Below are 20942 nucleotides of genomic sequence, written 5' to 3' on the forward strand. Positions count from 1 at the left end.
AGGCTCCAGGTGTGGTCTGTGCACGATCAAGAAGAAAGCCCCGGGTGGGAGGTAGAGGCGTGCCCTGGAGAGCCAGGTGGTGCCCGTTCGAGCTCCCCCAGGGCGCCCCATGGGCCAGGAAAGAGGGCAGGGGGCAGGAGGATCTGCACTGGAGCACAGCGGGGAGTCGCTCAGGAGGGCAGCACAGGAGACCCCGCAGCTGCTCGCCATGGCACGGGTGGTCCTATAGGCGGGAGGGGGACATGGAGGTGAAGACCTGGGAGTCACCAGGCCCGCGGGGGATCAGCCCCTCCCTGGAAAAGCAGCGGGGAAACGTGCTGGGACGCGCAAAACTGACGCGGGAACTCACAGCGCCGACGTGCGCCAACACAGCAGATCAGGAGCTCCCGGGGAAGGGGCCCGGCGAGCAGAGCAGCAGGAAGAGGCCACAAAGCGGGGAGCCACTTCACAGTGTGGACGCAATCAACAGCACTGAATCACACGCTTGAACGTGGTTTAAAGGGGGAGTTTTAGGTTGTATGTATGTTCCTAGAATAAAAATTAAAAATAAAAAACACAGGGCTGTACCACACAGTGAACTCTATCGTGAACGACAGGCCATGGTTAACAGCACAATCACAAAAATGTTCTTTCATGAAATGCACCAAACGTGGCGCACTAAAGCAACGTGTTCCTAATAGGGGGTAGACGGAGACTCTGTTTTATGGATGACTTTTCTGTAAAATAACTTCTCTAATTACTGTACATATATATGAAATCTGTATGAAAACAGCAGTCTTTCATAAATCAATCAATACATTTAATAAACACCCCCTTAAAAATCCTATGCAGCTTCATATTGGAACCAGCCTGAATTTAAAGTTCACATGGAAAAGTAAAACTGAAAGATAGCTGAATGCACCCACTGCCCGGGTCTCTACAGCCCGGGAGCAAAGAAGGGTTTCTACATTTATAAATGAATGGAAAACTTCAAGAAACGGGACTATTTTGTGATGCGTGAAAATGATACAAAATTCAAATGTCAGCACCCATAGATGAAGTTTATGGGAACAGCCACATCTTCACACTTAGAACTGTCTGTGGTTGTGTCCCCCACGACAGCAGAGCGGGCTGGCCGCGACGGAGGATGACTGGCCGCGATGGAGGATGACTGGCCGCGACAGAGGACGACTGGCCACAATGGAGGACAACTGGCCGCGAGGCCCGAGCCGTTTGCTCTCCGCCCCTTTCCAGGAAGCATCTGCGGAGCCTGCTCCGGGTGGCACCGAGCTCGACTTAAGCCCCAGCTCCACAACCCCCAGCCAGTGCCTGCCACGTGCCAGTGCTGGGGACAGGGCGAGGGGGCAGCTCTGCCTCGTGAGCTCACATCCGAGTCGGGAAGACAGGCAGTAAGCCACACAAGCCAGGCAAGCACTACGGACAGAAATAAAGCAGGAAAGGAGGACGGGTGGAGATAGACAGGGCAACTGCGGGGTCCCTACAGACAAAGGCTCTTGGGGGTGGCCCGAGGGAGCCGGTGGGTCTGGAGGGGAGGGAGCAGAAGTGGCAGGTGCACAGGCCCTGAGGCCGTCCAAGGAGCAGCAGGGAGGTGACTGGGCCAGCAGCTGCCACTTGTCTCTCTCTGCCTCGGTTTCCTTGTGGCTGAAACGAGGCTGTCGTGGTCAGTCCTCGGAGGGCTGTTCTGTGGGCAGGTGGGATAAGCAAAGCCATCCAGCCCCTGGGCCCGAAGAGGGAGCTCCACGAGCGTCACCTCTTCTTATGAACAAGAACTGGGGCTTGGCTGGGGAGCCCCCAGCCCCGGAGAGAGCCAGGGGTGGAACCAAGGATTTCGAGTCTGTGACCCCTTCTTTCCAACCCAAGCCCGAGTCTCGACTCTTCCAGTCCGTCCGTCCCAAGACCCTGCCCCAGGGTAGGGGAGGGGTCACGCCCTGGACACCTCAGCAGCCCCTGGTGGCCCCACCGCCTCCGAGGTGCCAACGTCCAACGTGCCACCGATGGGCATCGCCTCTTACGGGCACAGACAAACCCCCACCGGCCCCGCCCAGCTTCATTAATCACACTCGCTCGTGTCAAAGTGCACGCAATTTCTTGTAAAAATGATTTGGCTGCTAATTAGGCTGTTTATAACTTGTTTCCCCGGTCGCTAATGATAATTAACATGCAAATTAGCTCCGGGAGGGGAGGCACTGGGGGCCTCAGTTCATTACCAGTTAATTACTGTTTGCACACTTAACCATCACAGATACAAATGGCGGCACTTAGCGTAATGGGCAAATGATAATTATACCAACGACATTTGGAAAAGTCATTTCGCGGCGCCGTTTCTCTGCGTGATGGATGACCCGGGCCCGGTGGATACGCTCGGTGCAGACCGATGCGGGCTCCGTACACAAGCGGATGCCCAGGCCCGCGGCACCCATTACTCTCGCCCGATCCGGGTGCAAAGTTTCCCAGGAGGGGAAAGGCCAGAGAGGGAGTCGGGCAGCTCTGGAGGAAAGCGAACCTCCCGCTTCAAAAGGCGCTGGTGCCCTGGGAGCGGGGCCAGGGGGGCCTATTTAAGGGGCTGAATTTGGGGAGGTCGGGACATCCCAGGGAGCCCGAGTCGGCCCTCACAGTAGCTGGTTTCACCCCTTCTCCTTCCCTTCGTCCCTCCTTCCTCCCCTACGTGCCAGGCCCTGGTGGAGCAGCCACCAGCCAAGCCTGTCCTCCTGGGCCCACCTTTCCCATGAGGAACCCCGCAACGCACAAGTGTGGGGGCTGAAGCAGGGGAGGGGGCAAGAGGACGGGGAGCTGTTTCAGATGGGGGAGGGGGTCCGTGAGGGCCTCTCGGGGGGCCGGGCAGTGGCAGCGGGAGTAGGGCAATGGCCCGGCTCAAGGGCAGTCTTGTCGGGGAGCGGGGGCTCTGCTGCTGCCGAGTGAGGAAGGGGCTAGGGCAGGGGCCGCAGTGAGGACACGCAGGCTCATTGCACTGGGGTCCGCAGTGGGCGCAGGGGAAGGGAGAGACCCTCAGGACACGCTCCACAGCTGGACTGCCAGGGACTGCCGGTGGCAGATAGGGGTGTGTACCCAGCGCTCAGAAAACATCACCAGCACCCGGAGAAGCTGCTCCCTTCCTGGAGCCCGGGGCACTCCTGGGCTCCCCAGCCACGGGACACCATGGCCACCCCTCCTCTGTGGCCCAGGCCCAGGGCCACTGGCTCACGGGTCCACAGCTGAGCCGTCAGCACCAGGGAGCCCGGGGCCCTTTGTGGTCACCCCAGAAGGTGCTCCCCTAAGGCACTGGGACAACAGGACGCAAACTGGCTGCTCCTGAAATGGGAGCCGGCTCCACGACTGCCCCCACATCCCCCAGCACCCCGGGCTGTAACTGAGAGCCAATGCAGGCAGGGGGTGTGCAGGAAGGGGGGGCACCTCCCACTCTGCATTATTGATCAGGGGAGAGAGCTGAAACAAGAGAGGAGGCAGCCCGGCGAAAGGTGTGGCCCTGGCTTCGCCCGCCAGCTGCCGGGCCTGCGGGAAGCTCGGGGTGAAGCCAGCATTGGGGTGGGGGAGGGTGTCCAGCTGGTGGTACGGCCCGTGGCCTGTGGGTGGCCACGAGGGGACAGGCCGCCTCCCGCCCGAGCCCCCGGGCTGCACCCCTTCCCTGGAGTGGCCCAGCTGCAGTCCCCACCGTCTGGCCCAGCGTGAGAGCAGGAAATTTCATCTGGTGACCGCCAGGCTCCCGCCCCGGCCCGGTGCCCCGGAGCAGGTGAGTCTCCCCAGAGCAGGTGAGTCTCCCAGGGTCCGGGGGGCTGGGCTCTGGCAGCCAGGGAGGGGCCTGGGGGGCTCGCACGGTCAGAGAGCACCCGGGTGTCCACGGGCTGACAGGGGTTGCAGCTGAGCCCAGAGAAATGACTGGAGCTGCCCTGGCTCTGGGGGGGTACCCCAAGATACCCCAAAGTTATCCTTTCTGGGGGTGCAGTCATGGGCTGTTGCTAAGAGTTCCCCTTTCCAATTGAGGCTGGTTTAGACAAAATGAGTCTGTCTTCCAGGGTGAGAACCACGGAGGAGGGGAGGGATGGGGGGCAGGTGATGGGGGACAGACTGGGGAAGGGGGGCACCCCGGGGCAGCCCAAAGCTGAGACTGTGAGAGCTGAAAAGCTCAGGCCTGGGAGGTCCGTGGCCTGGTTCCAGCTGTGGCTCAGGGGCCTGGGACTGTGTGGACCCTCCCCCTCCCTCACATGCCAGGGGGGTGCACAGGAGCCCTCGGGAGCCCCTGCTCTGGGTCCTGGCAGGGAAGCCCCACATGGGTGTCGAGGGGCCCTGCAGTGCCCCAGGTCCAGACCTTCCAGCTGCTGGAGGAGCAGCCCCCACACGGCCAGTCTTCAGGAGCCACGGCTGGGCCTGTATCCAACGGGCTTGGCGGAGGGAGGGTGGAGCTGGGAGCCCATTTTCTCAGTTTCTGGGCCCTGAGCAGGGACCAGACTTGGGCATCGGGCAGGCAGAGAGCAGGCAGAAGGTGGCTGCTGACCGCCAGGGCGATTAAAATGCACCTGCTTTCAAAAGATGGTGTGTAACTTGGATGTCCCTCGGCCGCACACCTTCTAACCCACCTCAGGAGAGCGCCCTGGGTTTGCAAAGATTCCTTTACAGGACAGTCACCCCCATGCCTGCTCTTGGCACCACTCCTGCGGGGAGAGAGGCCTGGGGAGCTCTCCCCTGTGCAGGTGACATTGCTGCTCGGGGCAGCCCCCGGCGGGCAGGGCACAGTGAGTGAGTGCCCACCAGCCCCAGGGAGGACATCGGAGAGGGCTGTGGGGTAAAGAGCTTCACAAACGCAAGGTGATGGCCCATCTTTCTGAAACTACTTATATTTACAACGTCTCTAATGTACTCCTGCTTGCACGTAAGAAAATTCTCGTAATGGGAGCTCAGAGCTCTTTCTCCAGCCAGCAGCCTCTTTCTCCCAGAGTCGGGGTCGTGACAAGGACACGCCGTGCCCGGCTCAGGGGTCCCTTATGTGAGCACCACAAGCAGGCGCCACGTCAGAAGGGAGCTCACCTCCCCCGGGGCAGCCGTTTCATCGTCAGGTGCATCCAAGCGCCAGCGGGGGCTTGTGGGGAGCTCATGGCACATCCCCGTCCCTCTCTGCACCTGCCAGGTCCGACCCCACCCTGGGGCAGCCGGGCAGGCCGGACCCACTGCAGCAGGACGCACAGCCCCGGGACCCCATCCTCCTCGCCGGGCACCCGGGGTGCGGCGAGAGATGGTTATTGTGGGCTTGGCATGGTACTTACTTGGATCCAACATACAGGGTGTCGGAGGAAGTGTGGACAGTCGGAGCCCAGAGCCTCCATCACAAGAGGGATCCCACGCCCACCTGAACCCACAGCTGAGCCACGAGCTCCCCACAAGCTCACACCTGCCCCAGGCAAGCATTTGGCAGAGGGATAAGATCAAAAACCCCTCCGGTTAGATGCACATCAGAAACCGTAACAGGTATCTTGACTCTTTGGAAGTTGGCCGCTGTGCCTGGGACATCAGGCAAAGTGCACCACGTGTGGGGCCAGGTCACGGGCCCTGAACCCTGACATCCCCCTTGCAGGCCTCGCCCTCACCCCACCTCCCAGCCCGGCCGCCATTTCCCTTTGCGGCAGAATCAGAAATGAGAGTGGGTGTGTGTGCTGGCCCCGAGCAGGGGGCCTGGGGGCCCCACTGCTACCCTGTGCTGCTCCCGGGTCCCCCCACACAGCAAGGTGCAGGACCTGGTATCTCACAGGTCCCAAACTTGGGGTGCTTCTTGCTCAGCCCCAAGCCTGCCGTCCTCACGGCTGCCACTGGGTCCCTCACAGACATCTGGGGGTGGCAGGGGCTGGGGTTTTTGCAGCTCGTGAACCTCTGGGACAGCCGGGCTCCACCCTGCAGGTCCCTGGGCCCCATGTGCGAAGGAGTGGAGTGGGGGGTCAGCTGGGCCAATGTGACGGCAAATGTCACACAGCCCCCCTGCCACCAGGTCCCTGGCCCGTTCCCACAGCCGGTGACAGCCGTGCTCCATTACCGCTCCACACCTAATTAGGGTAATTAAAATGAAAGTAATCAAAGTAATGGGAAATCTCTTAATAAACTGTCACCACTGCATTCCTTGTGTGTGGTGGCGCCTTTGTGAATGTCAGAGAGCCGAGTGGGAGAACAGAGACAGAGCTGGACAAGGACACTGGCCCTGCTGACCGCACCGGCCTGGCCCAGGCCACAGCCCAGCCTCCGGGGACACGAGCCGCCCCAGCACCCACCTCCCCCAACGCCTAGTCCCAACAGCCCCACAGAGGAAAAAAGGGTGAGCCACGCAGCTCACCCACCTCCCGTGGGTCCCCAGGCTGCTGCTGCCTGTGCCCCTGAGGGCCATAGCCTGCCCTGCTGCCCCGCTGCTCGGCTCAACCCTCCTGCCGCTGCTGGGGTGACTCTCAGACCAGCCCTGGCTGCGGTGCCCCCTCCCCACACAGCTGGGGCTCCCCATCGCATCATGGCCCCTCTGCTCAGGGCCAGGCTGCCTGGTCAGAAACAGGGTGGGCGTGAGTGAAAGGGCCCTCGTGCACCAGCCCCAAGAGGGAGCAGCCCTGGAGGGGTGGGGGGACCCAGAGCAGGGTGAAAGGGCCCTGGGAGCATGGGGGGGGGCCGGGACACAGGGCACACCTGGGCCAGTTTCCCCAGCAGCAGCCAGGAGAAAGGAGCTCGGGGGCTCAGCCAGGGCAAGCTCCTGGGTGGCAGCCAGGAGGAGGCAGCCCCCCGCGGCCCCCCGCACCCCCCGAGCCCCCACTGCACACTGGAGTTTCTCTGCAGGGGCGCCCCCATCCGCGCAGTTCCTGTGGCCAGGAGGGCCGCGGGCCTGGCCACCGGGAGGGTACCCGCAGGGCCGGGGCGCCTCTGGCCACCGGAGGCGCCGCCGAGCGCCAGGCAGCGGGGTGGGTGTTGACGCTCTCCCGGGCAACGGCCCTCGCGGACCCGGGCGGGCGCCTCTGCAGAGACCCGCTGCGTCCCGCGACCCGTCCAGGCGACCCCCCGGCCCCCGGCCGCCCCCGGCGACTGTGAGTGTGAGCCGGGAGTGTGCGCGGGCGTGCGCTCCGGGCAGGAGTGTGTGCGGCCGGCGGGCTCGGGGGTCCCGGGCGCCTGGAAGAGGCTGACGCGTCCGGGGAAGTCCCTCGCGGACAGTGCCCCTCCGACCCGCGCAGGAGAGGCCGGGGGTGCCGAGGGGCGAGCAGGGGGACGACGGGGGTCCTTGAGCTGGGGCGCCGTCCCGGGACACTGCCCTGGCGCTGAGAAGGCTGCCGGGCGCCCCCGGCGTGGACTGGGTGGGTGGAGGGGTGCGCCGGCCTTCCTGGGGGTCCTCGCGGAAGGGGCCGGGGGCTGGGGGCGGGGCCCTACGCAGTTCCGCTCGGCGCCCGCCCCTCGCTCCGCCCGACCCCTCCCACCCGGAGCTCCGCCGGGGTAGGGGGGACGGGATGGGGGGACGCTGCAACCTGAGCTGAGCCGGGCAGCCCCGTACCCCCAATTTAAGGCGGGGACCCCGGCCTCCAGAGTTACGTCGTCTGTGGTCTCGGCCCCCACCTCGGGCAGGCCGCCCGCTGGGGCAGCCCACAGTGCCCCGGAACGAGGGAGTTCACCCCGTTTTCATTCGGGGGGCTCTGAGCCGGCCCTGGGGGTGCGGCGGGGAGCGGGGTGGGAGGGCTGGACTGGAGGCTGGGGGGAGACACGGACCGCCCCACCTACGCGCTAACCATGCCCCCTCCTGCCGCAGGTGCCATGAGGACCCCAGAAGGGCGGGTCCCCGGCGCGGGCGGGACATCGGCCCAGGAGCTCGCGGCCGGCCTCTGCCGGGAGGGGGACCGGCACCTGGCCCTGGGGGCGCCACCCCTGGCCGCCGCCTTCTACCTGGCCGCTTTCAGCTGCCACGCCCGCCTCCACCGTGCGGAGCGTCCGCGCGGCCCCTGGCGGAGGACCGGGGCGCGCCCGTGGTGGCCACCCTGGAGGCCTGGAGCCGCGGCGACGCCGGGATCCCTGGCGATCCACTGGGGACGGCATGGCGTGGTCTCCCTGAGCGGGACGCTGGCTGCCGCCTTCCTGGCCGCCCTCCGCCCGGACCCCCCCGGCCGCCACCCTCCACGCGCTGGCCGGCCTGCTGGCCCGAGGGCGCCACGACGAGGCTGCCCGCCGCTGCGACGACTCTGCTGGCCGACCCACTCCCAGCAGGCCCTGGAGCTGCGGCTCACGCGCGCCCTGGCCTGGGTGCTGTCCGGGGCGGCGGGGCAGGCCAGGGCGTGGCCGCCTATCTCCAGGCCTTTGAGGCCAGCGCCAGCCGGACAGTGGCCTTCATGCGCACCCACCAGCAGCCCTACCTCCCCTTGCTGGTCAGCGCCCTGCAGGACCACATCTCGGGGCAGTGGGAGGCTGGCTGCAGGGGCTCCTGGCTGCCCTGGACCCAGAAGGCACCTGGAGCCGACCCCCTGTCACCCACGGCTCTGCTCCGCCACGGCCGCTATGAGGACTGTCCTGGCAGCGTGCAGCCCGGGCGCTGGAGCCGGACCCTGCAGGCAGCAGGCCTCAAGGTAGGGGTGCGAGTCCCGTCCCCCTCTGGGGCCGGGGCACAGGCAATCTCCACTTTCCTAGCTGGCTCTGTGAAGTCCTGGATTAGCCAGACGCACACCCATATGCCGGCCCCGGGGTGAGCAGGCGGGTGGCCCGTGGCCCTGAGGCGGCAGGACGCCTGTCGGACCTGGTCTGATGGGGGCTCCCAGCTTTCCTGAGGGGTCCTGTGCCGGGAGGGAGTGAAGCAATGCGTACCAGCCTTGGTGGGAGGGAGGGGCTTGTCCTGGGGCTGGGGACAGGGCAGTGACAAGACGGGCAATCCTCCTGCCCTTACAGAGCACCCAAGGAAGCAAGTAAACAAAGTAAAATAACCCAGTGGGTGCTTTGGAAACATGGAATGTGCAAGGTATTGCTCAAGAGCCAGTGGTCAGGGCAGGCTGCTCAGAGGCGGTGTCATCTGAGCTGCGACTGAAGGATTCTGGGTCCTGGGGAGGAGGAGCCTGATCCCCGCCACTGCCCCGAGCCAGGGAAGGGGAGAGAGTGGAGGCAGCAGCTGCCACCAAACCCTGCTGGCCTCTCCAGGACGTGGCTTTGAGCCTCAAAGCAGCGAGGGCTCCTGAAGGACATTCCACCGTGGGGCGAGGTGCCCGAGCTGCGTCTTTTCAGTTTCCTCTGGCTGTTATGGGCAGAGCACACCGCAAGGAGCTGGGCTGAGGGTGGGGGCTGGCGCGGGAGGGAGCAGGCTGGGGGTGGGGGGGGCAGGTGGAGTGGGGCAGGAGGGTCTGAGTGGTCAGCGAGGTGGGAGCAGTGGACTTGCAGGTGGTGTAAGGTGGAGAGAGAGGCTGGGGTGGGACGGCAGGAATGATTTTATAAGTCGAGCAAATGGCCTGGGGTGGGCCAGGGGAGGGGCAGCCGTCACAAAGCCCCAACCCAGTGGCTTAAATGACAGACATTTATTCTCCCACAGTCCTAGGGGCCTGAGGTTGGGTCCAGGCGCCGCAAGACTGGGCCCCTCCAGAGGCTCTGGGGGTCCCCTTCCTGCCTCTTCCAGTTTCTGGTGGCATTCCTGGGCTGGTGACCACGTCCCCCTGTTTTGGCCCCCCTCTGTCTGTGTCCAGTTGTCCCCTATTTCAGGACATGGTCCCATTGGATCAGCCCACCCTCCCTCATGTTAACCAATCACGTCTTCAAAGACCCCATTTCCAAATAAGGCCACAGACATGAGGGGCTTAAACAGTCTTTTGGGGGGACACGACTTACTGTTGTGAGGGGTGTCGGGAGCTTTAGACATGTCCAGTTCAGGGTGCTGCTCCTCCCCAGTCCCCTTTGCCAGCCCCCCTTCTCCAGCGTTCTGCCAATTCCCACTCCAGTTGCCAGCTCCACCCCCCCCACTCCTGGGCTGCTCCTCCCCGGCCCCTCCACTGGCCCCTCCATCTCAGGAGGCAGCTGTGGGGTTCAGAGCACCCCAGGGCCAAATTCCAGGTTTAAGTGAAAATGCATAGAAACCTGTAAGACGGTGTCCACCACAGAGAGGACTCGAGTGTCACTTGAGCTGATCAGGCAGATATGTCATCAGGCAGCTGGACACAAGGGCCTTGAGACAGAAGGACCTTGGGTTTGATGAATGGGTTTCAGAACCACCAGCACAAAGTTCTTAAAGCCAATGTCCAGATGCACCAGGGGAGGGCACAGAGCAGAAACTCAGAGCCGTACTGAAGGACAATGAACACCCCATGAGTGGAGGGTCGGTCAGTGTCCATCATTAGAGGACCCGATATGAGAGCAGAAGAGCAGACGGCCAGAAAGTCAGAGCTTTCCGGAAGATGAAGGAGGAGGAGATAGGCTTTCAGAGGGTGGGGGTGGCAATATTATCTGGCATTTATGAGTGTCACTGGGGTGGAAATCATTTTTGAGGGTTCAATACACTTTCATTTAGTCCACACGGCAGCCATCGGAGGTGGGCACGAGGGTCACCCCATGCCAGATGGGGAGCTGCTTGGAGAGGCCATGTGCCACAGAGACCCAACTGATGGTCAGCGCCAGGCCCCAGACACATGGATAGGGCCTTAGCCTCTCCAAACCCAGTTGAGCCACCAGGTTCTGCAGCCACAGGAGGGACCCAGGTGAGCCCAGCAGGAGAACTGCCCGGCTGAACTCAACCCCAAGCGAATAATCGTGGGGAAGCAATGGCTGGTGTCTGAAGCCACTGTGTGCTGATTTGTTACATGGCAATAGTTAACTGATACAAACTGCTAACTAGACTGAGAATCCAGTTTTGTTCCATGTTTTAGCCAAAACTGAGTTAAATGTTATAACATTTGTAATTTATACATTTTCATAATAACATAAATCTCTACATTCAGTGATTAGAATAAAAAAGAATATATTATCAACACAGTAGATTCAGAAAAATCATTTATAGTATTTAACAGCCTCCAAGGAACAGAAGGAAAATAGTCTATCAAAATCTAGCTATAAACCTTATATTAATGGTGAGATTTTAGAAGCCTTCCATTCCAGTTTGCTAAAGCTGCCAAAATGCAAAATACCAGAGATGGATTGGATTTTACAATGGGGCTGTGCTGGTTTGGATATATTATATCTACCAAAAAGAGCCATGATCTTTAACCAGTCTTGTTGTGTGGAAACTTTTGATTGTTTCCATGGAGATGTGACTCACCCAATTGTAGGTGATACGTATGATTAGATTATTTCCATGAAGGTGTTGCCCCACCCACTCAGTGTGGGTCTTAATGAAATCACTAGAGTCCTTAAGAGCTCAACAGGAGCTCAGTGCTGCAGCTGAGAGATACTTTTGGAGAGAAGCTGGGAGTTGACATTTTGCAGATGCTAGTCTAGAGTTTTGCTCTGGAGAAGCTGAGAGAGACAAGCCCAGAGACATTTTGGAGAAAGCCATTTTTGAAACCAGAACCGCAGAGCAGATGCTGGCCACGTGCCTTCCCAGCTACAGAGGTTTCGGCCGTTCTTCAGTGAAGGTACCCGATTGCTGATGTGTTACCTTGGACACTTAAGGCCATAGTCTTAAGACTGTAACTTGTAACCAAATAAACCCCCTTTATAAAAGCCAATCCATTTCTGGTATTTGCATAATGGCAGCATTAGCAAACCAGAACAGGGAGCTTATTAGTTCACTGGTTTACAGTTCTAAGACCATAAAAGTGTCCCAAACTAAGGCATCAGCAGAGGATACTTTCACTGAAGAAAGGCTGATGGCATCTGGAACAACCTCTGTCAGCTGGGGAAGACACGTGGCTGGCATCTGCTGGTCCTTTGCTCCTGAGGTGTATTGCTTTCAGCTTCTGATTCCAGTGGCCTTTTCTTTAAGTGTCTGTGGGTTCTCACTTAGCTTTCTCCAGGGCAAACTCTGGGCTTCATCTCTTAGCTTAGCATTTCCAAATGTTGTTCTGTCTGCATCTCCAAGCATCTGGGTCTGTGTTGGCCCCTGAACTCACTTAAGGACTCCAGCAAAACTAATTAAGACCCACCTTGAATGGGCAGGGTCACAATTTCCTTGGAAATAATCTAATCAAAAGGTCCTGCCCCACAATAGGTCTTCACCAACAAGATTGGATTAAAGAACATAGTCTTTATGGGGTACATAACAGATTCAAAACCAGCACACCTTCCATTTAAAATCAAGAATGAGATGGCTGCCTACTTTTCTGTTTATTCTTTTATTGTGTTTTTCTGGATTTGGCAGTCTGTGTCCTATGATTGATGATGATACGAGCAAGCCAGTAAGGAATGCAAAATAATGAGATGGCTGCCTGCTCCTCCCATTTATTCTTCATTGTGCTAGAGATCCTCGCCAATGCAATAAGATATGAAAATGAAACAGAACAGTAAGACTGGAAAAGGAAAAAATGAAAGAATCAGTATTCCGGACAATTCAATTATCTTAGTAAAAACTCCAAAAGAAACAAGAGAAAAAGTATTAAAAATAGTAAGAGGGTTTAACAGGATTTACAAAAAATCATTTACATTTATAGATGCAGCAATAATAGAAATTTTATGGTTTTTTTAAAAATATATCATTTAACATAGCAACAAAAATAAGTTATTTAAAAGATTCATATGCCTTTATGGAGAAAATTATAAAATTTTATTGAAAGACAGAAAAAAGAATCATTAATGGAGAGATATTCAACTTCTGTTGTTAGAAAGATTGATATTATAATTGAAGAGCAAAGGCTGGTAATAGATAAAACACTCCAGAAAAAATGAGGAGGAAGAGGAGAAGAAAGGAGGTGAGATGGGGAGGAGAGGGGTGAGAAGGTGTTGGGAGGAGGCCCTTATTCTACCAGTTATCACAAATTCATACTAACTATACAGAAGGTTACTGACTTATGGAATAGATAGGATGATCAATAGAACAAATTAGAGGGGCTAGAAATAACCCTACATATATCCAGAACTTAATATGTGACAAAATGAGCACTGCAGAGCTATAGGGAAAAGAAGAGAACTGATTCTGTCCTTCAAACCATGCCAAAACATAAATTCCAGGTGGATTAAAGACTAATAGGCAAATGGAAATTACAAAGTTTTTTTAAACATATATGAGACTATTATTAAGACTTCTGTATAGAGTTGGACTTAAGATACAAAAGATGGAAACTATAAAGGAAAAATTGATGATACATTTCATTAAATTAAAATGTTAAAGTCCCATTTTGCTTATAACTATAGAAAATGAATGGAGGATCCACAGAGAGAAAATGTTTGCAAAATATTCAGTGAATAAAAGATTAGTATCCAGAGTGGTTGAATAATTCGTACAGATCAATAAGAAAAAAAAATCCACTAGAAATGTAAGCAAAAGCATTTCCCAGAAGAGAAAACACAGATGGCTAATAAGCATGTGAAAATGCTCAACATCATTAGTAACAAGGGAAATGCAAATTAAAATAATGAGATAACATATTCTACTCACCAGATTGGAAATAAACTGATGAATGGAAGCTCATTAGTAATAAAGAAAATGAAAATTGAAACAATGGGTAACATTTTTATATCCCCCCTACCCCCCACCCCCAAATGTAAAATTTTAAAACCTAACAATAGAGATTCTGGGCTTCCCATAAAGATTGGAGTAAATTAACTGGACTAAATGTCCCATTAATAACTATTATATATAAAGTTAAGACAAAATATAAAAAGCAAACTATTTGAAGGTACTTGATAGTGGCCAAAATCAGAAAGAACTAGAGGGACGTCAACCCTTGCAAAATGGGGACTGAAACCAGGTGAGAGTTGCAGCTATTTGCCTGAAGTAACTCCCCCCAATCCCATATGTCACAGTACACAGAAAGCTGCAGCTTTATTGGCTTGAATGTCATAAGACAGAGGCCAGAGCTGACAAAAGTGGCTGGAAAGTTGAAGGGGAAATCTTGGAAAGGAGGGACCACAGAGGGGATGGGATCCAAAATCTGTGTATTGAATTCACTTCAATCCTTGGCTGGTCACCAAACTGCCCATAGAAGGGAGAGAGTAGTGGCTGACAATGCAGCAACTGGAAGCCTGCAAGAACTAAAAAGATTTCAGTTGCTGCCCACCATATAGGAGAGACAGAATTTGAAATTTGAGCCTAGGCAATTTAACTGCCCACTAGAACAAAAGCCAGCCTCTTCCGAGGAACATAACTGAATCCAGAGTCTCTACAAAGCCTAATTCACAATATACAATAGAAATTACTAGGCATGCAAAGGAACAAGAAAATAAAATGTGACCCACATTGTGGTCCATTTAGGACATTGGACAGGAGAAAAAAGAAGTCAATAGAAACCAACCTCAAGATGACCCAGATGTAGAGTAGGACGATGTTGGAAGTAAAGTAGTTATCTTAGGTTAGTTGTCTTTTTCTTACTCCCTTGTTATGGTCTCTTTGAAATGTTCTTTTATTGTATGTTTTTTTTTTAAATTTTTTTAGTTTTTTAATTTTCATACAGTTGATTTTAAAAAGAAATTAAAAAAAAAAAACAAAGGAAAAAAATATGCAGAGCCTCCTCGAGGAGCTGGTGGAGAATGCAGGGGTTATTGGCCTGCCCCACTCTGATGGTTGCTAACATGCTCAACAGACATAGGGGCTGGTGGTTTGATGGGTTGAGCCCTCTACCACAGGAATTTGCCCTTGGGAAGACTGTTGCTGCAAAGGAGAGGCTAGGCCTCCCTATAATTGTGCCTAAGAGCCTTCTCCCGAATGCCTCTTTGTTGCTCAGATGTGGCCCTCTCTCTCTGGCTAAGCCAACTTGAAAGGTGGAAATCACTGCCCTCCCCTCTACGTGGGATCAGACACCCAGGGAGTGAATCTCCCTGGCAACGTGGAATATGATCCCCGGGGAGGAATGTAGACCCGGCATCGTGGGACGAAGAACATCTTCTTGACCAAAAGAGGGATGTGAATGGAAATGAAATAAACCTCAGTGGCAGAAGAGATTCCAAAAGGAGCCGAGAGGTCACTCTGGTGGGCACTCTTATGCACACTTTAGACAACCCTTTTTAGGTTTCTAAAGAATTGGGGTAGCTGGTGGTGGATACCTGAAACTATCAAACTACAACCCAGAACCCATGAATCTTGAAGGACAATTGTATAAAAATGTGGCTTATGAGGGGTGACAATGGGATTGGGAAAGCATAGGACCACACTCACCTCTGTCTAGTTTATGGATAGATGAGTAGAAAAATAGGGGAAGGAAACAAACAAACAGACAAAGGCCCCAGTGTTCCTTTTTTACTTTAATTGCTCTTTTTCACTTTAATTATTATTCTTGTTATTTTTGTGTGTGTGGTAATAAAGGTGTCGGGGATTGATTTTGGTGATGAATGCACAACTATGTAATGGTACTGTGAACAATCGAATGTACGATTTGTTTTGTATGACTGCATGGTATGTGAATATATCTCAATAAAATGCATATTAAAAAAAAAGAAAAGAAAAAAAAGATGACCCAGATGCTGGACTTAGAAAACTAATGACTTCAGATGAACAATCATAAATATGTTAAAGCACTAAAGGAAAATATGGCCCTAATGAATGCACAGATGTGGAATCTCAGCAGATAAGAGGAAACTATAAAAAAGACCCAAATGGAAATTCCAGAATTGAAAAGAGCAAAAACTGAAATGAAAAATCCAAAGCAGAGTGGAGCCAGCAGAAAAGTCAGTGAACTTGAAGGTAGATCAATAGAAATTATCCAGTATGAAGAGCAGAAGAAAAATGAACAGAGCCTTAGTGACCTGTGGGACAATATCAAGAAATCTAACGTGTGTGTTGTTGCAGTCTTAGAAGGAGAAGAGAGAACACATTTCTAGGGGGTAAATAAATAATCACTCCCCCTAGTCCCAAGAGCTCTTTTCCCACTGCAACTCCCAAGGATCCAGGAATGATCACAAAGTCAGGGAGAGGCTTGTGTCTGCTCAGCAGTTGGTAACTGAAAGAAAGGGGCTCAAGGTTTCCTTTACTTCAGCCACCAGGGTTGGACAGGGCCACCTGTTGTAGTTGGTTAATTGGTTGGTTGGTTGGTTGATCTCAGGGTGCAAGATGCTTTTCCTACTTGACTCTGGGCTGTGCTGTAATGCTTATCCATGTGGGAAGGTGTTTTGCCTTCCGCAGAGTACTATGTGATTGTTAAGCTGCTTTCAACATTAGGTTACAAGTTTAAAGGCTCCTTGAAACTTCTGAAGGACTCAGTGCAAAGAGCACTGAAGTGAAGGTGCAGCGAGCTGGGGTTGGGACTCCCTGGCCTCAGAGAAGCCCTTGGCCCTGGCATCAATTTCCTGAGTGCCCGCAGCCTCAGGCCACCCCCAGCACCAGCATTTCTGTGCTTCTCTCCATGGGAGACCTTTTTGGATGGGACTGAGCTTTCTTTACTAATCCGAAAGACCCTGTTTATGTTGCTCAGACATAAAATATGAGGATGGTGGAGGGGACGCTGATGCTGCTGCCACACCTTGCTGGGTTACGCAAGGCCCTGCACAGGCACCAGATATGTTGGTCCATTCGACCCCATTAACCCATTGTAATGCAGAAAAGGAAACTGATGCACGGTGAGCGTCAGCACAGCCTCCAAGTTGGCCCACCCAGTAAGCCGCATTGGCTGCATCACTCCCTCGTTCCTAGGCCTGGCAGGGGGATCCCTGTTTCAAAGAGGAAAACCCTGTGACTACATAGCCCCAACAAGGCAGGACACCAAGATGCCTCAGGACAGATGGCTCCTACAGAGATGGTGGTCACAGCTGAGGCTCTGACCGGGGGGCTGGTTCCCGGAAGAGGGGAACTTAATCCTCAGAAACCACCGTTAAAATGCCAGGGAAGGGGGAGAGACGTATTAGTAACTAATTCCCGTTTTGGCTGAGAGACGAGGCTGACTTTGAAACCAAAGCTGCCAGAACAGTGTTCACGGGGCCTCAGGTTCCATCCTGCAGAGACGTTACCTCCGTGTAGGGGTGGCCCGTCCGAATCAGACTGGACTTTAATCCGGATTGCTCGAGTCCTTTATAAGCACAGTGAAATTCAGAGAGGAGAGAGAGTCCAGGGTGGTGGGGAAGAGAAGAGAGAGAGACAGGGAGAGGGATGGAGAGAGGGAGAGAGAGAGACGGAGGGAGGGAGAGAGAGGGAGAGGAGGGAGGAAGAGAGAAGCCGCAGGGATCAGCGAGAAGCCGGAAGTCAGTGGGACGCAGAGGAGAAAGGAGGGGCCGCCAGGTGCACGGCCACGGGACAGAAAAGCCAAGGACCAAGGATGGCGGCAGCCAGCCCAGAACTCCACAGTCTTCAGGGAGAAAGCGCTGCCTTAGCTGACGCCTCAGTTTTGGATTCCTCCTGCCCTCAAAACCGTGAGCCGATAAATTCCCATCGTTTAAGCCAACCCATTGTACAGTCATCGTTTTAGCAGCCTGGAAGCTGTTTTTTGGTACAGGTTTGGGTTCTGCCACTAATGGGCCTTGTGGCTTCTGGCTGGCACTTGCCTGGCAATGTCGGTGTCAGCACTTTGGAGGATCCCAAGTGCTGGCCCAGAGCAGGGTCTGTGGGAGGCATTCCAGAAAAAACTGCTGCAAATAGGAACCACACCTCTGATTCCCTCCCCAGGTGAGCGCCTGGCGGCCCTGCTGGTCACCCGCGCAGCCGCAGCCTTCTTCCTGGACGGCCGGGCCCAGGATATGCTCCGGACCTGCTGGAGGCCTTTAAGAGAGCCCCTCCGGGGCCCGGAGGCAGTTCGACGCCGCGCTCTCCGCCGCGGACAAGGAGAGCGTCCGGACCCAGGCGCAGGAGGTCGCGGATGTGGGCTTTGCCCGCTTCCAGGAGGCCGTGCGAAGCCGCGCGGAGCTCCGCGAGGACGCGGACCGCGAGCTGCTGGCCCCGGTGACCCGCGCTCCGCTTTCTGCTGCGCGTGGCACCGCCCGGGGCGCGGCCAGCGCTGGGGGCCCGCCTGGCCGAGTGCCTGCTGCTAACCGGGGACGCGGCGGGCGCCCGGGTGCTGTGCGCGCCTGCTGCGGCCCGCCGCCGGGGAGACCCTCCCGGCGAGCGCCCCGGCCACCGGGCGCCCCTGCTGGCGCTGCGCGGCTTCTGCGCGCTGCACGTCGGCGACGCGCGGCGCGCCCGGGAGGACTTCCAGGCGGTGGTGGAGCAGGGCGCGCCGCACCCCGGTGGCTGCGTGCGGGCGCTGTGCGGGCGCCGGGCTGCTGCGTGTGCTGGCGGGCAGCACGTTCCTGGGCGCGCTGGACTATGTCACCCGCGTGTCGGCTGCGGCACGAGGAGGTGCTTCTCGTGGCCAAGGCGCTGGTGCCCTGGAACCAGCGCGGTTCTGCTGCTGACCGTGCTGCGAGAGGAGGGCCGCGGGATGCTGCAGCAGACGCCACGGCCGCGGGAGGAGGGCCGCGGAGACGGGCGGCCCCCCCGCGCCTCAGGAAGGGTGAGGACTGGGCGTCGCCCGCGGATTGCCGTTTCTCCATCCTGGTGCCCTGGGAGGTAGGGAGGGCAGGGGTGTTGTTTCTTCCGATTTTACAGATGAGTAAACTGAGGCACAGAGCGGCTGCAATTCCCCTAAAGCACGGGCAGATTGAGTCCAAGGCAGTACGGAAATTAGGAAATTAAAAAGCATGAGAAAAATGGAAAGAAAAAAAATTTACCCAGTGTCCCACTCTTAGTGTTTTCTTCCAGTGGTTTCGCACTGCACACATAAATATATTTCATAAATGAGCTTCAACTGTATTAGTAGCTCATATTCTTTTTTGCTCGATAGATCACAAACCCTTGTTGTTAAACCTGTTTCCAGGGCAGCACAATTTCCCGTGCTGCAAATGTGCCATAATTCTTTTGGGCATTTCCAGATTTTTTTGCTCATAGTTGTAACACCATTGTGGACAACTTCTCGTTGCCACAAGTCCGCCCAAAGGCGGAGACCCGGACCCAGGTCACAGAGCCGGCCCACCCGTGGGGTCCTTGGCTTAGGAGCTGCCCAATTGCCATGTTTTGTAGACTTTGCCAACCTGAGGGGCCAGGTGGCTGCTTTCACTGGTGCTCCTCGGGCCGGGAGGCGCAGGGGGTGATTTTAGCCCAGTAGAAAGCGCTGCGTCTGGAGGTCCTTGCCTGGGGGTGTAGGCTGCCCCCTCCCTTTCTCTTCCTCTCCGGTTCATTTCCATGGCCTCGATTTGCCGCGAGGTGGAACTGTCATTTGTGTGACAAGAGGCGTTTATATGTGTTTTCTCTGCATCTGGCTCCTTTTCCCAGTGGGAGCTCACTAGCGTTCCCACTAAAGTGCTCTCACATTCTGGACGCAGCCGTGTGTGTCACCGCTTTCGGCCTGTAGTGCATCCCTGAGTCTGGCAGGGCCAGCACTGCTCCCGTTGCAGGAAAGGAAACTGAGCCAGGGCCTGCTCAGGTCCGTGCCTCTACTGACAGTCTCCGAAGCCTCGATTCTGCCGCCTGTGAAACACCCCCTCAAGGTGGCAGGAGGGTTGAATGAGGCAGTGAGCCAGGGGAAGGGCAGCATGGGGTTCTGGGGCTGCAGGGACCCCTCCAGTGCCCCACTCGCAGTTGTGGGAACGATGTGCCCGGGGACACGGTGGACCTGTGTCCGGACACCTGGGCAGGTGGAAGGGTTTGGGGAAGGAGGGGTCCCCGAGCTCTCCTCTCGCAGGACGCCCGCGGTGGTGTACCAGCTGCCACGCTGCTGATGGAGCTGGACACAGAGGACGGGGCCGCGCGCCTGCTGGGGCCGACGCCCTGTACCGCCTGGGCCACCTGAGACGCCCATAGGGTGCTGCTGGTGGCCCTCTCCCCGAGGCCCCAGGCGGCCCCTGTGCTGGCGCGGCTGGCCCTGCTGCAGCTACGGAGGGCTTCTTCTATGACGCCGACCAAGTAAGGAGGCAGGTGGGGGGAGGGGGGGGTACGGCAGGGCAGAGCCCCCCGGCTGGCAGAAATGGGGCTCGGCTTCTGTGGAGGGCACCAGACCTCTGCAGCCCCATCGTTCTGTCTGTGTCCCACAGCAGGGCCTTGGGGTCAGGGCATACCTTCTTCCAGCCCGACGCTCTGCCACCTGGGGCATAATCCCACTCCTGTCTGACCCTTGGTCTCTCATCTGTGCTCTGGCCTTGCTGTATCGTGGGAGTTCCCTGGGAGGAGGTACAGTGGGGCCCAGCAGGCTTCCTGCATGCAAGTGGGCGCTCTGTGCTTGCTCTGCTGTGGTTGTGAGAAAAGGGCCAAGAGCCGATTGTTAGCTGAACACCATCCACGTCTCTCACGTAAACCGGTTGGCCCTGGAGGTGAACCTGCCTCCAGGAGGTCAGCAGAGGGGTCCCAAGCCCATTGGACCCCTGCCTGCCTCGAGCCTCCCTCCAAGACAGCTCTGCCCCAGGGAAGTGCAGAGGCTCGGCTCACCGGGTGTTGAAGCTTCTTTTTGCGCCATAATCCGAGGTCATGTTTGAGGGGCCGGGTTTTCGGGCTTTGGGGCCAGGGCTGTGGGCCTGCTGCTCCCGACCCTGTCTGTCCTCGGCCGGTAGCCGGCGTGCACCCACGAGCGGCCGGCAGGGGGCAGCACTGGGCCTCGCTCGCAGCCTGGAAGGGACCTAGGGGACCACGGGGTCTTGGCACCCGGGGGAGCGGGGACAGGGGGCCAGGGTGACTCGGCCCTACCCCTGCCTTGGTGGAGAGGCTGGTCCGGGCCGGGGACACAGCCTGCCTGCCGCCTGCCCTGGAACGTCTTCCGTTCCGACGAGGAACCGGCAGCTGCTGCACAGGCCACTGCCACGCCGGGCCCTGGGCATCCTGCGGGTGCAGCCAGGCGCGGTCGACGGCGGGCCCCGCACCCGGAGGCCATCGCCTACCTCTCCCTGGCCATCTTCCCACAGGTAGGAGCCGCCCCCAC

General features: G+C 56.8%; 1 protein-coding gene across 1 annotated transcript in view; it reads left to right on the plus strand.

Moving 5' to 3' along the window:
* Nucleotides 1–6967: 6967 nt before the first annotated feature.
* TTC34 (tetratricopeptide repeat domain 34) overlaps nucleotides 6968–20942 on the plus strand; it is a 31817-nt gene continuing 17842 nt past the window's right edge. The window contains 24 exon segments of the mRNA XM_037828727.1: nucleotides 6968–7061; nucleotides 7772–7929; nucleotides 7932–8033; nucleotides 8035–8115; nucleotides 8117–8194; nucleotides 8197–8277; nucleotides 8280–8424; nucleotides 8427–8470; nucleotides 8472–8531; nucleotides 8534–8579; nucleotides 17666–17757; nucleotides 17759–17946; nucleotides 17948–18251; nucleotides 18253–18309; nucleotides 18311–18379; nucleotides 18381–18436; nucleotides 18438–18532; nucleotides 19738–19788; nucleotides 19791–19821; nucleotides 19823–19908; nucleotides 19911–19936; nucleotides 20718–20823; nucleotides 20826–20882; nucleotides 20885–20925. Of these exon segments, the coding sequence (XP_037684655.1) occupies nucleotides 7777–7929; nucleotides 7932–8033; nucleotides 8035–8115; nucleotides 8117–8194; nucleotides 8197–8277; nucleotides 8280–8424; nucleotides 8427–8470; nucleotides 8472–8531; nucleotides 8534–8579; nucleotides 17666–17757; nucleotides 17759–17946; nucleotides 17948–18251; nucleotides 18253–18309; nucleotides 18311–18379; nucleotides 18381–18436; nucleotides 18438–18532; nucleotides 19738–19788; nucleotides 19791–19821; nucleotides 19823–19908; nucleotides 19911–19936; nucleotides 20718–20823; nucleotides 20826–20882; nucleotides 20885–20925 (2049 nt within the window). The 5' untranslated portion in view covers nucleotides 6968–7061; nucleotides 7772–7776.

The sequence above is a fragment of the Choloepus didactylus genome, chromosome 2 (genome assembly GCF_015220235.1).
Source record: "Choloepus didactylus isolate mChoDid1 chromosome 2, mChoDid1.pri, whole genome shotgun sequence".
In the NCBI taxonomy this organism is placed as follows: domain Eukaryota; kingdom Metazoa; phylum Chordata; class Mammalia; order Pilosa; family Megalonychidae; genus Choloepus; species Choloepus didactylus.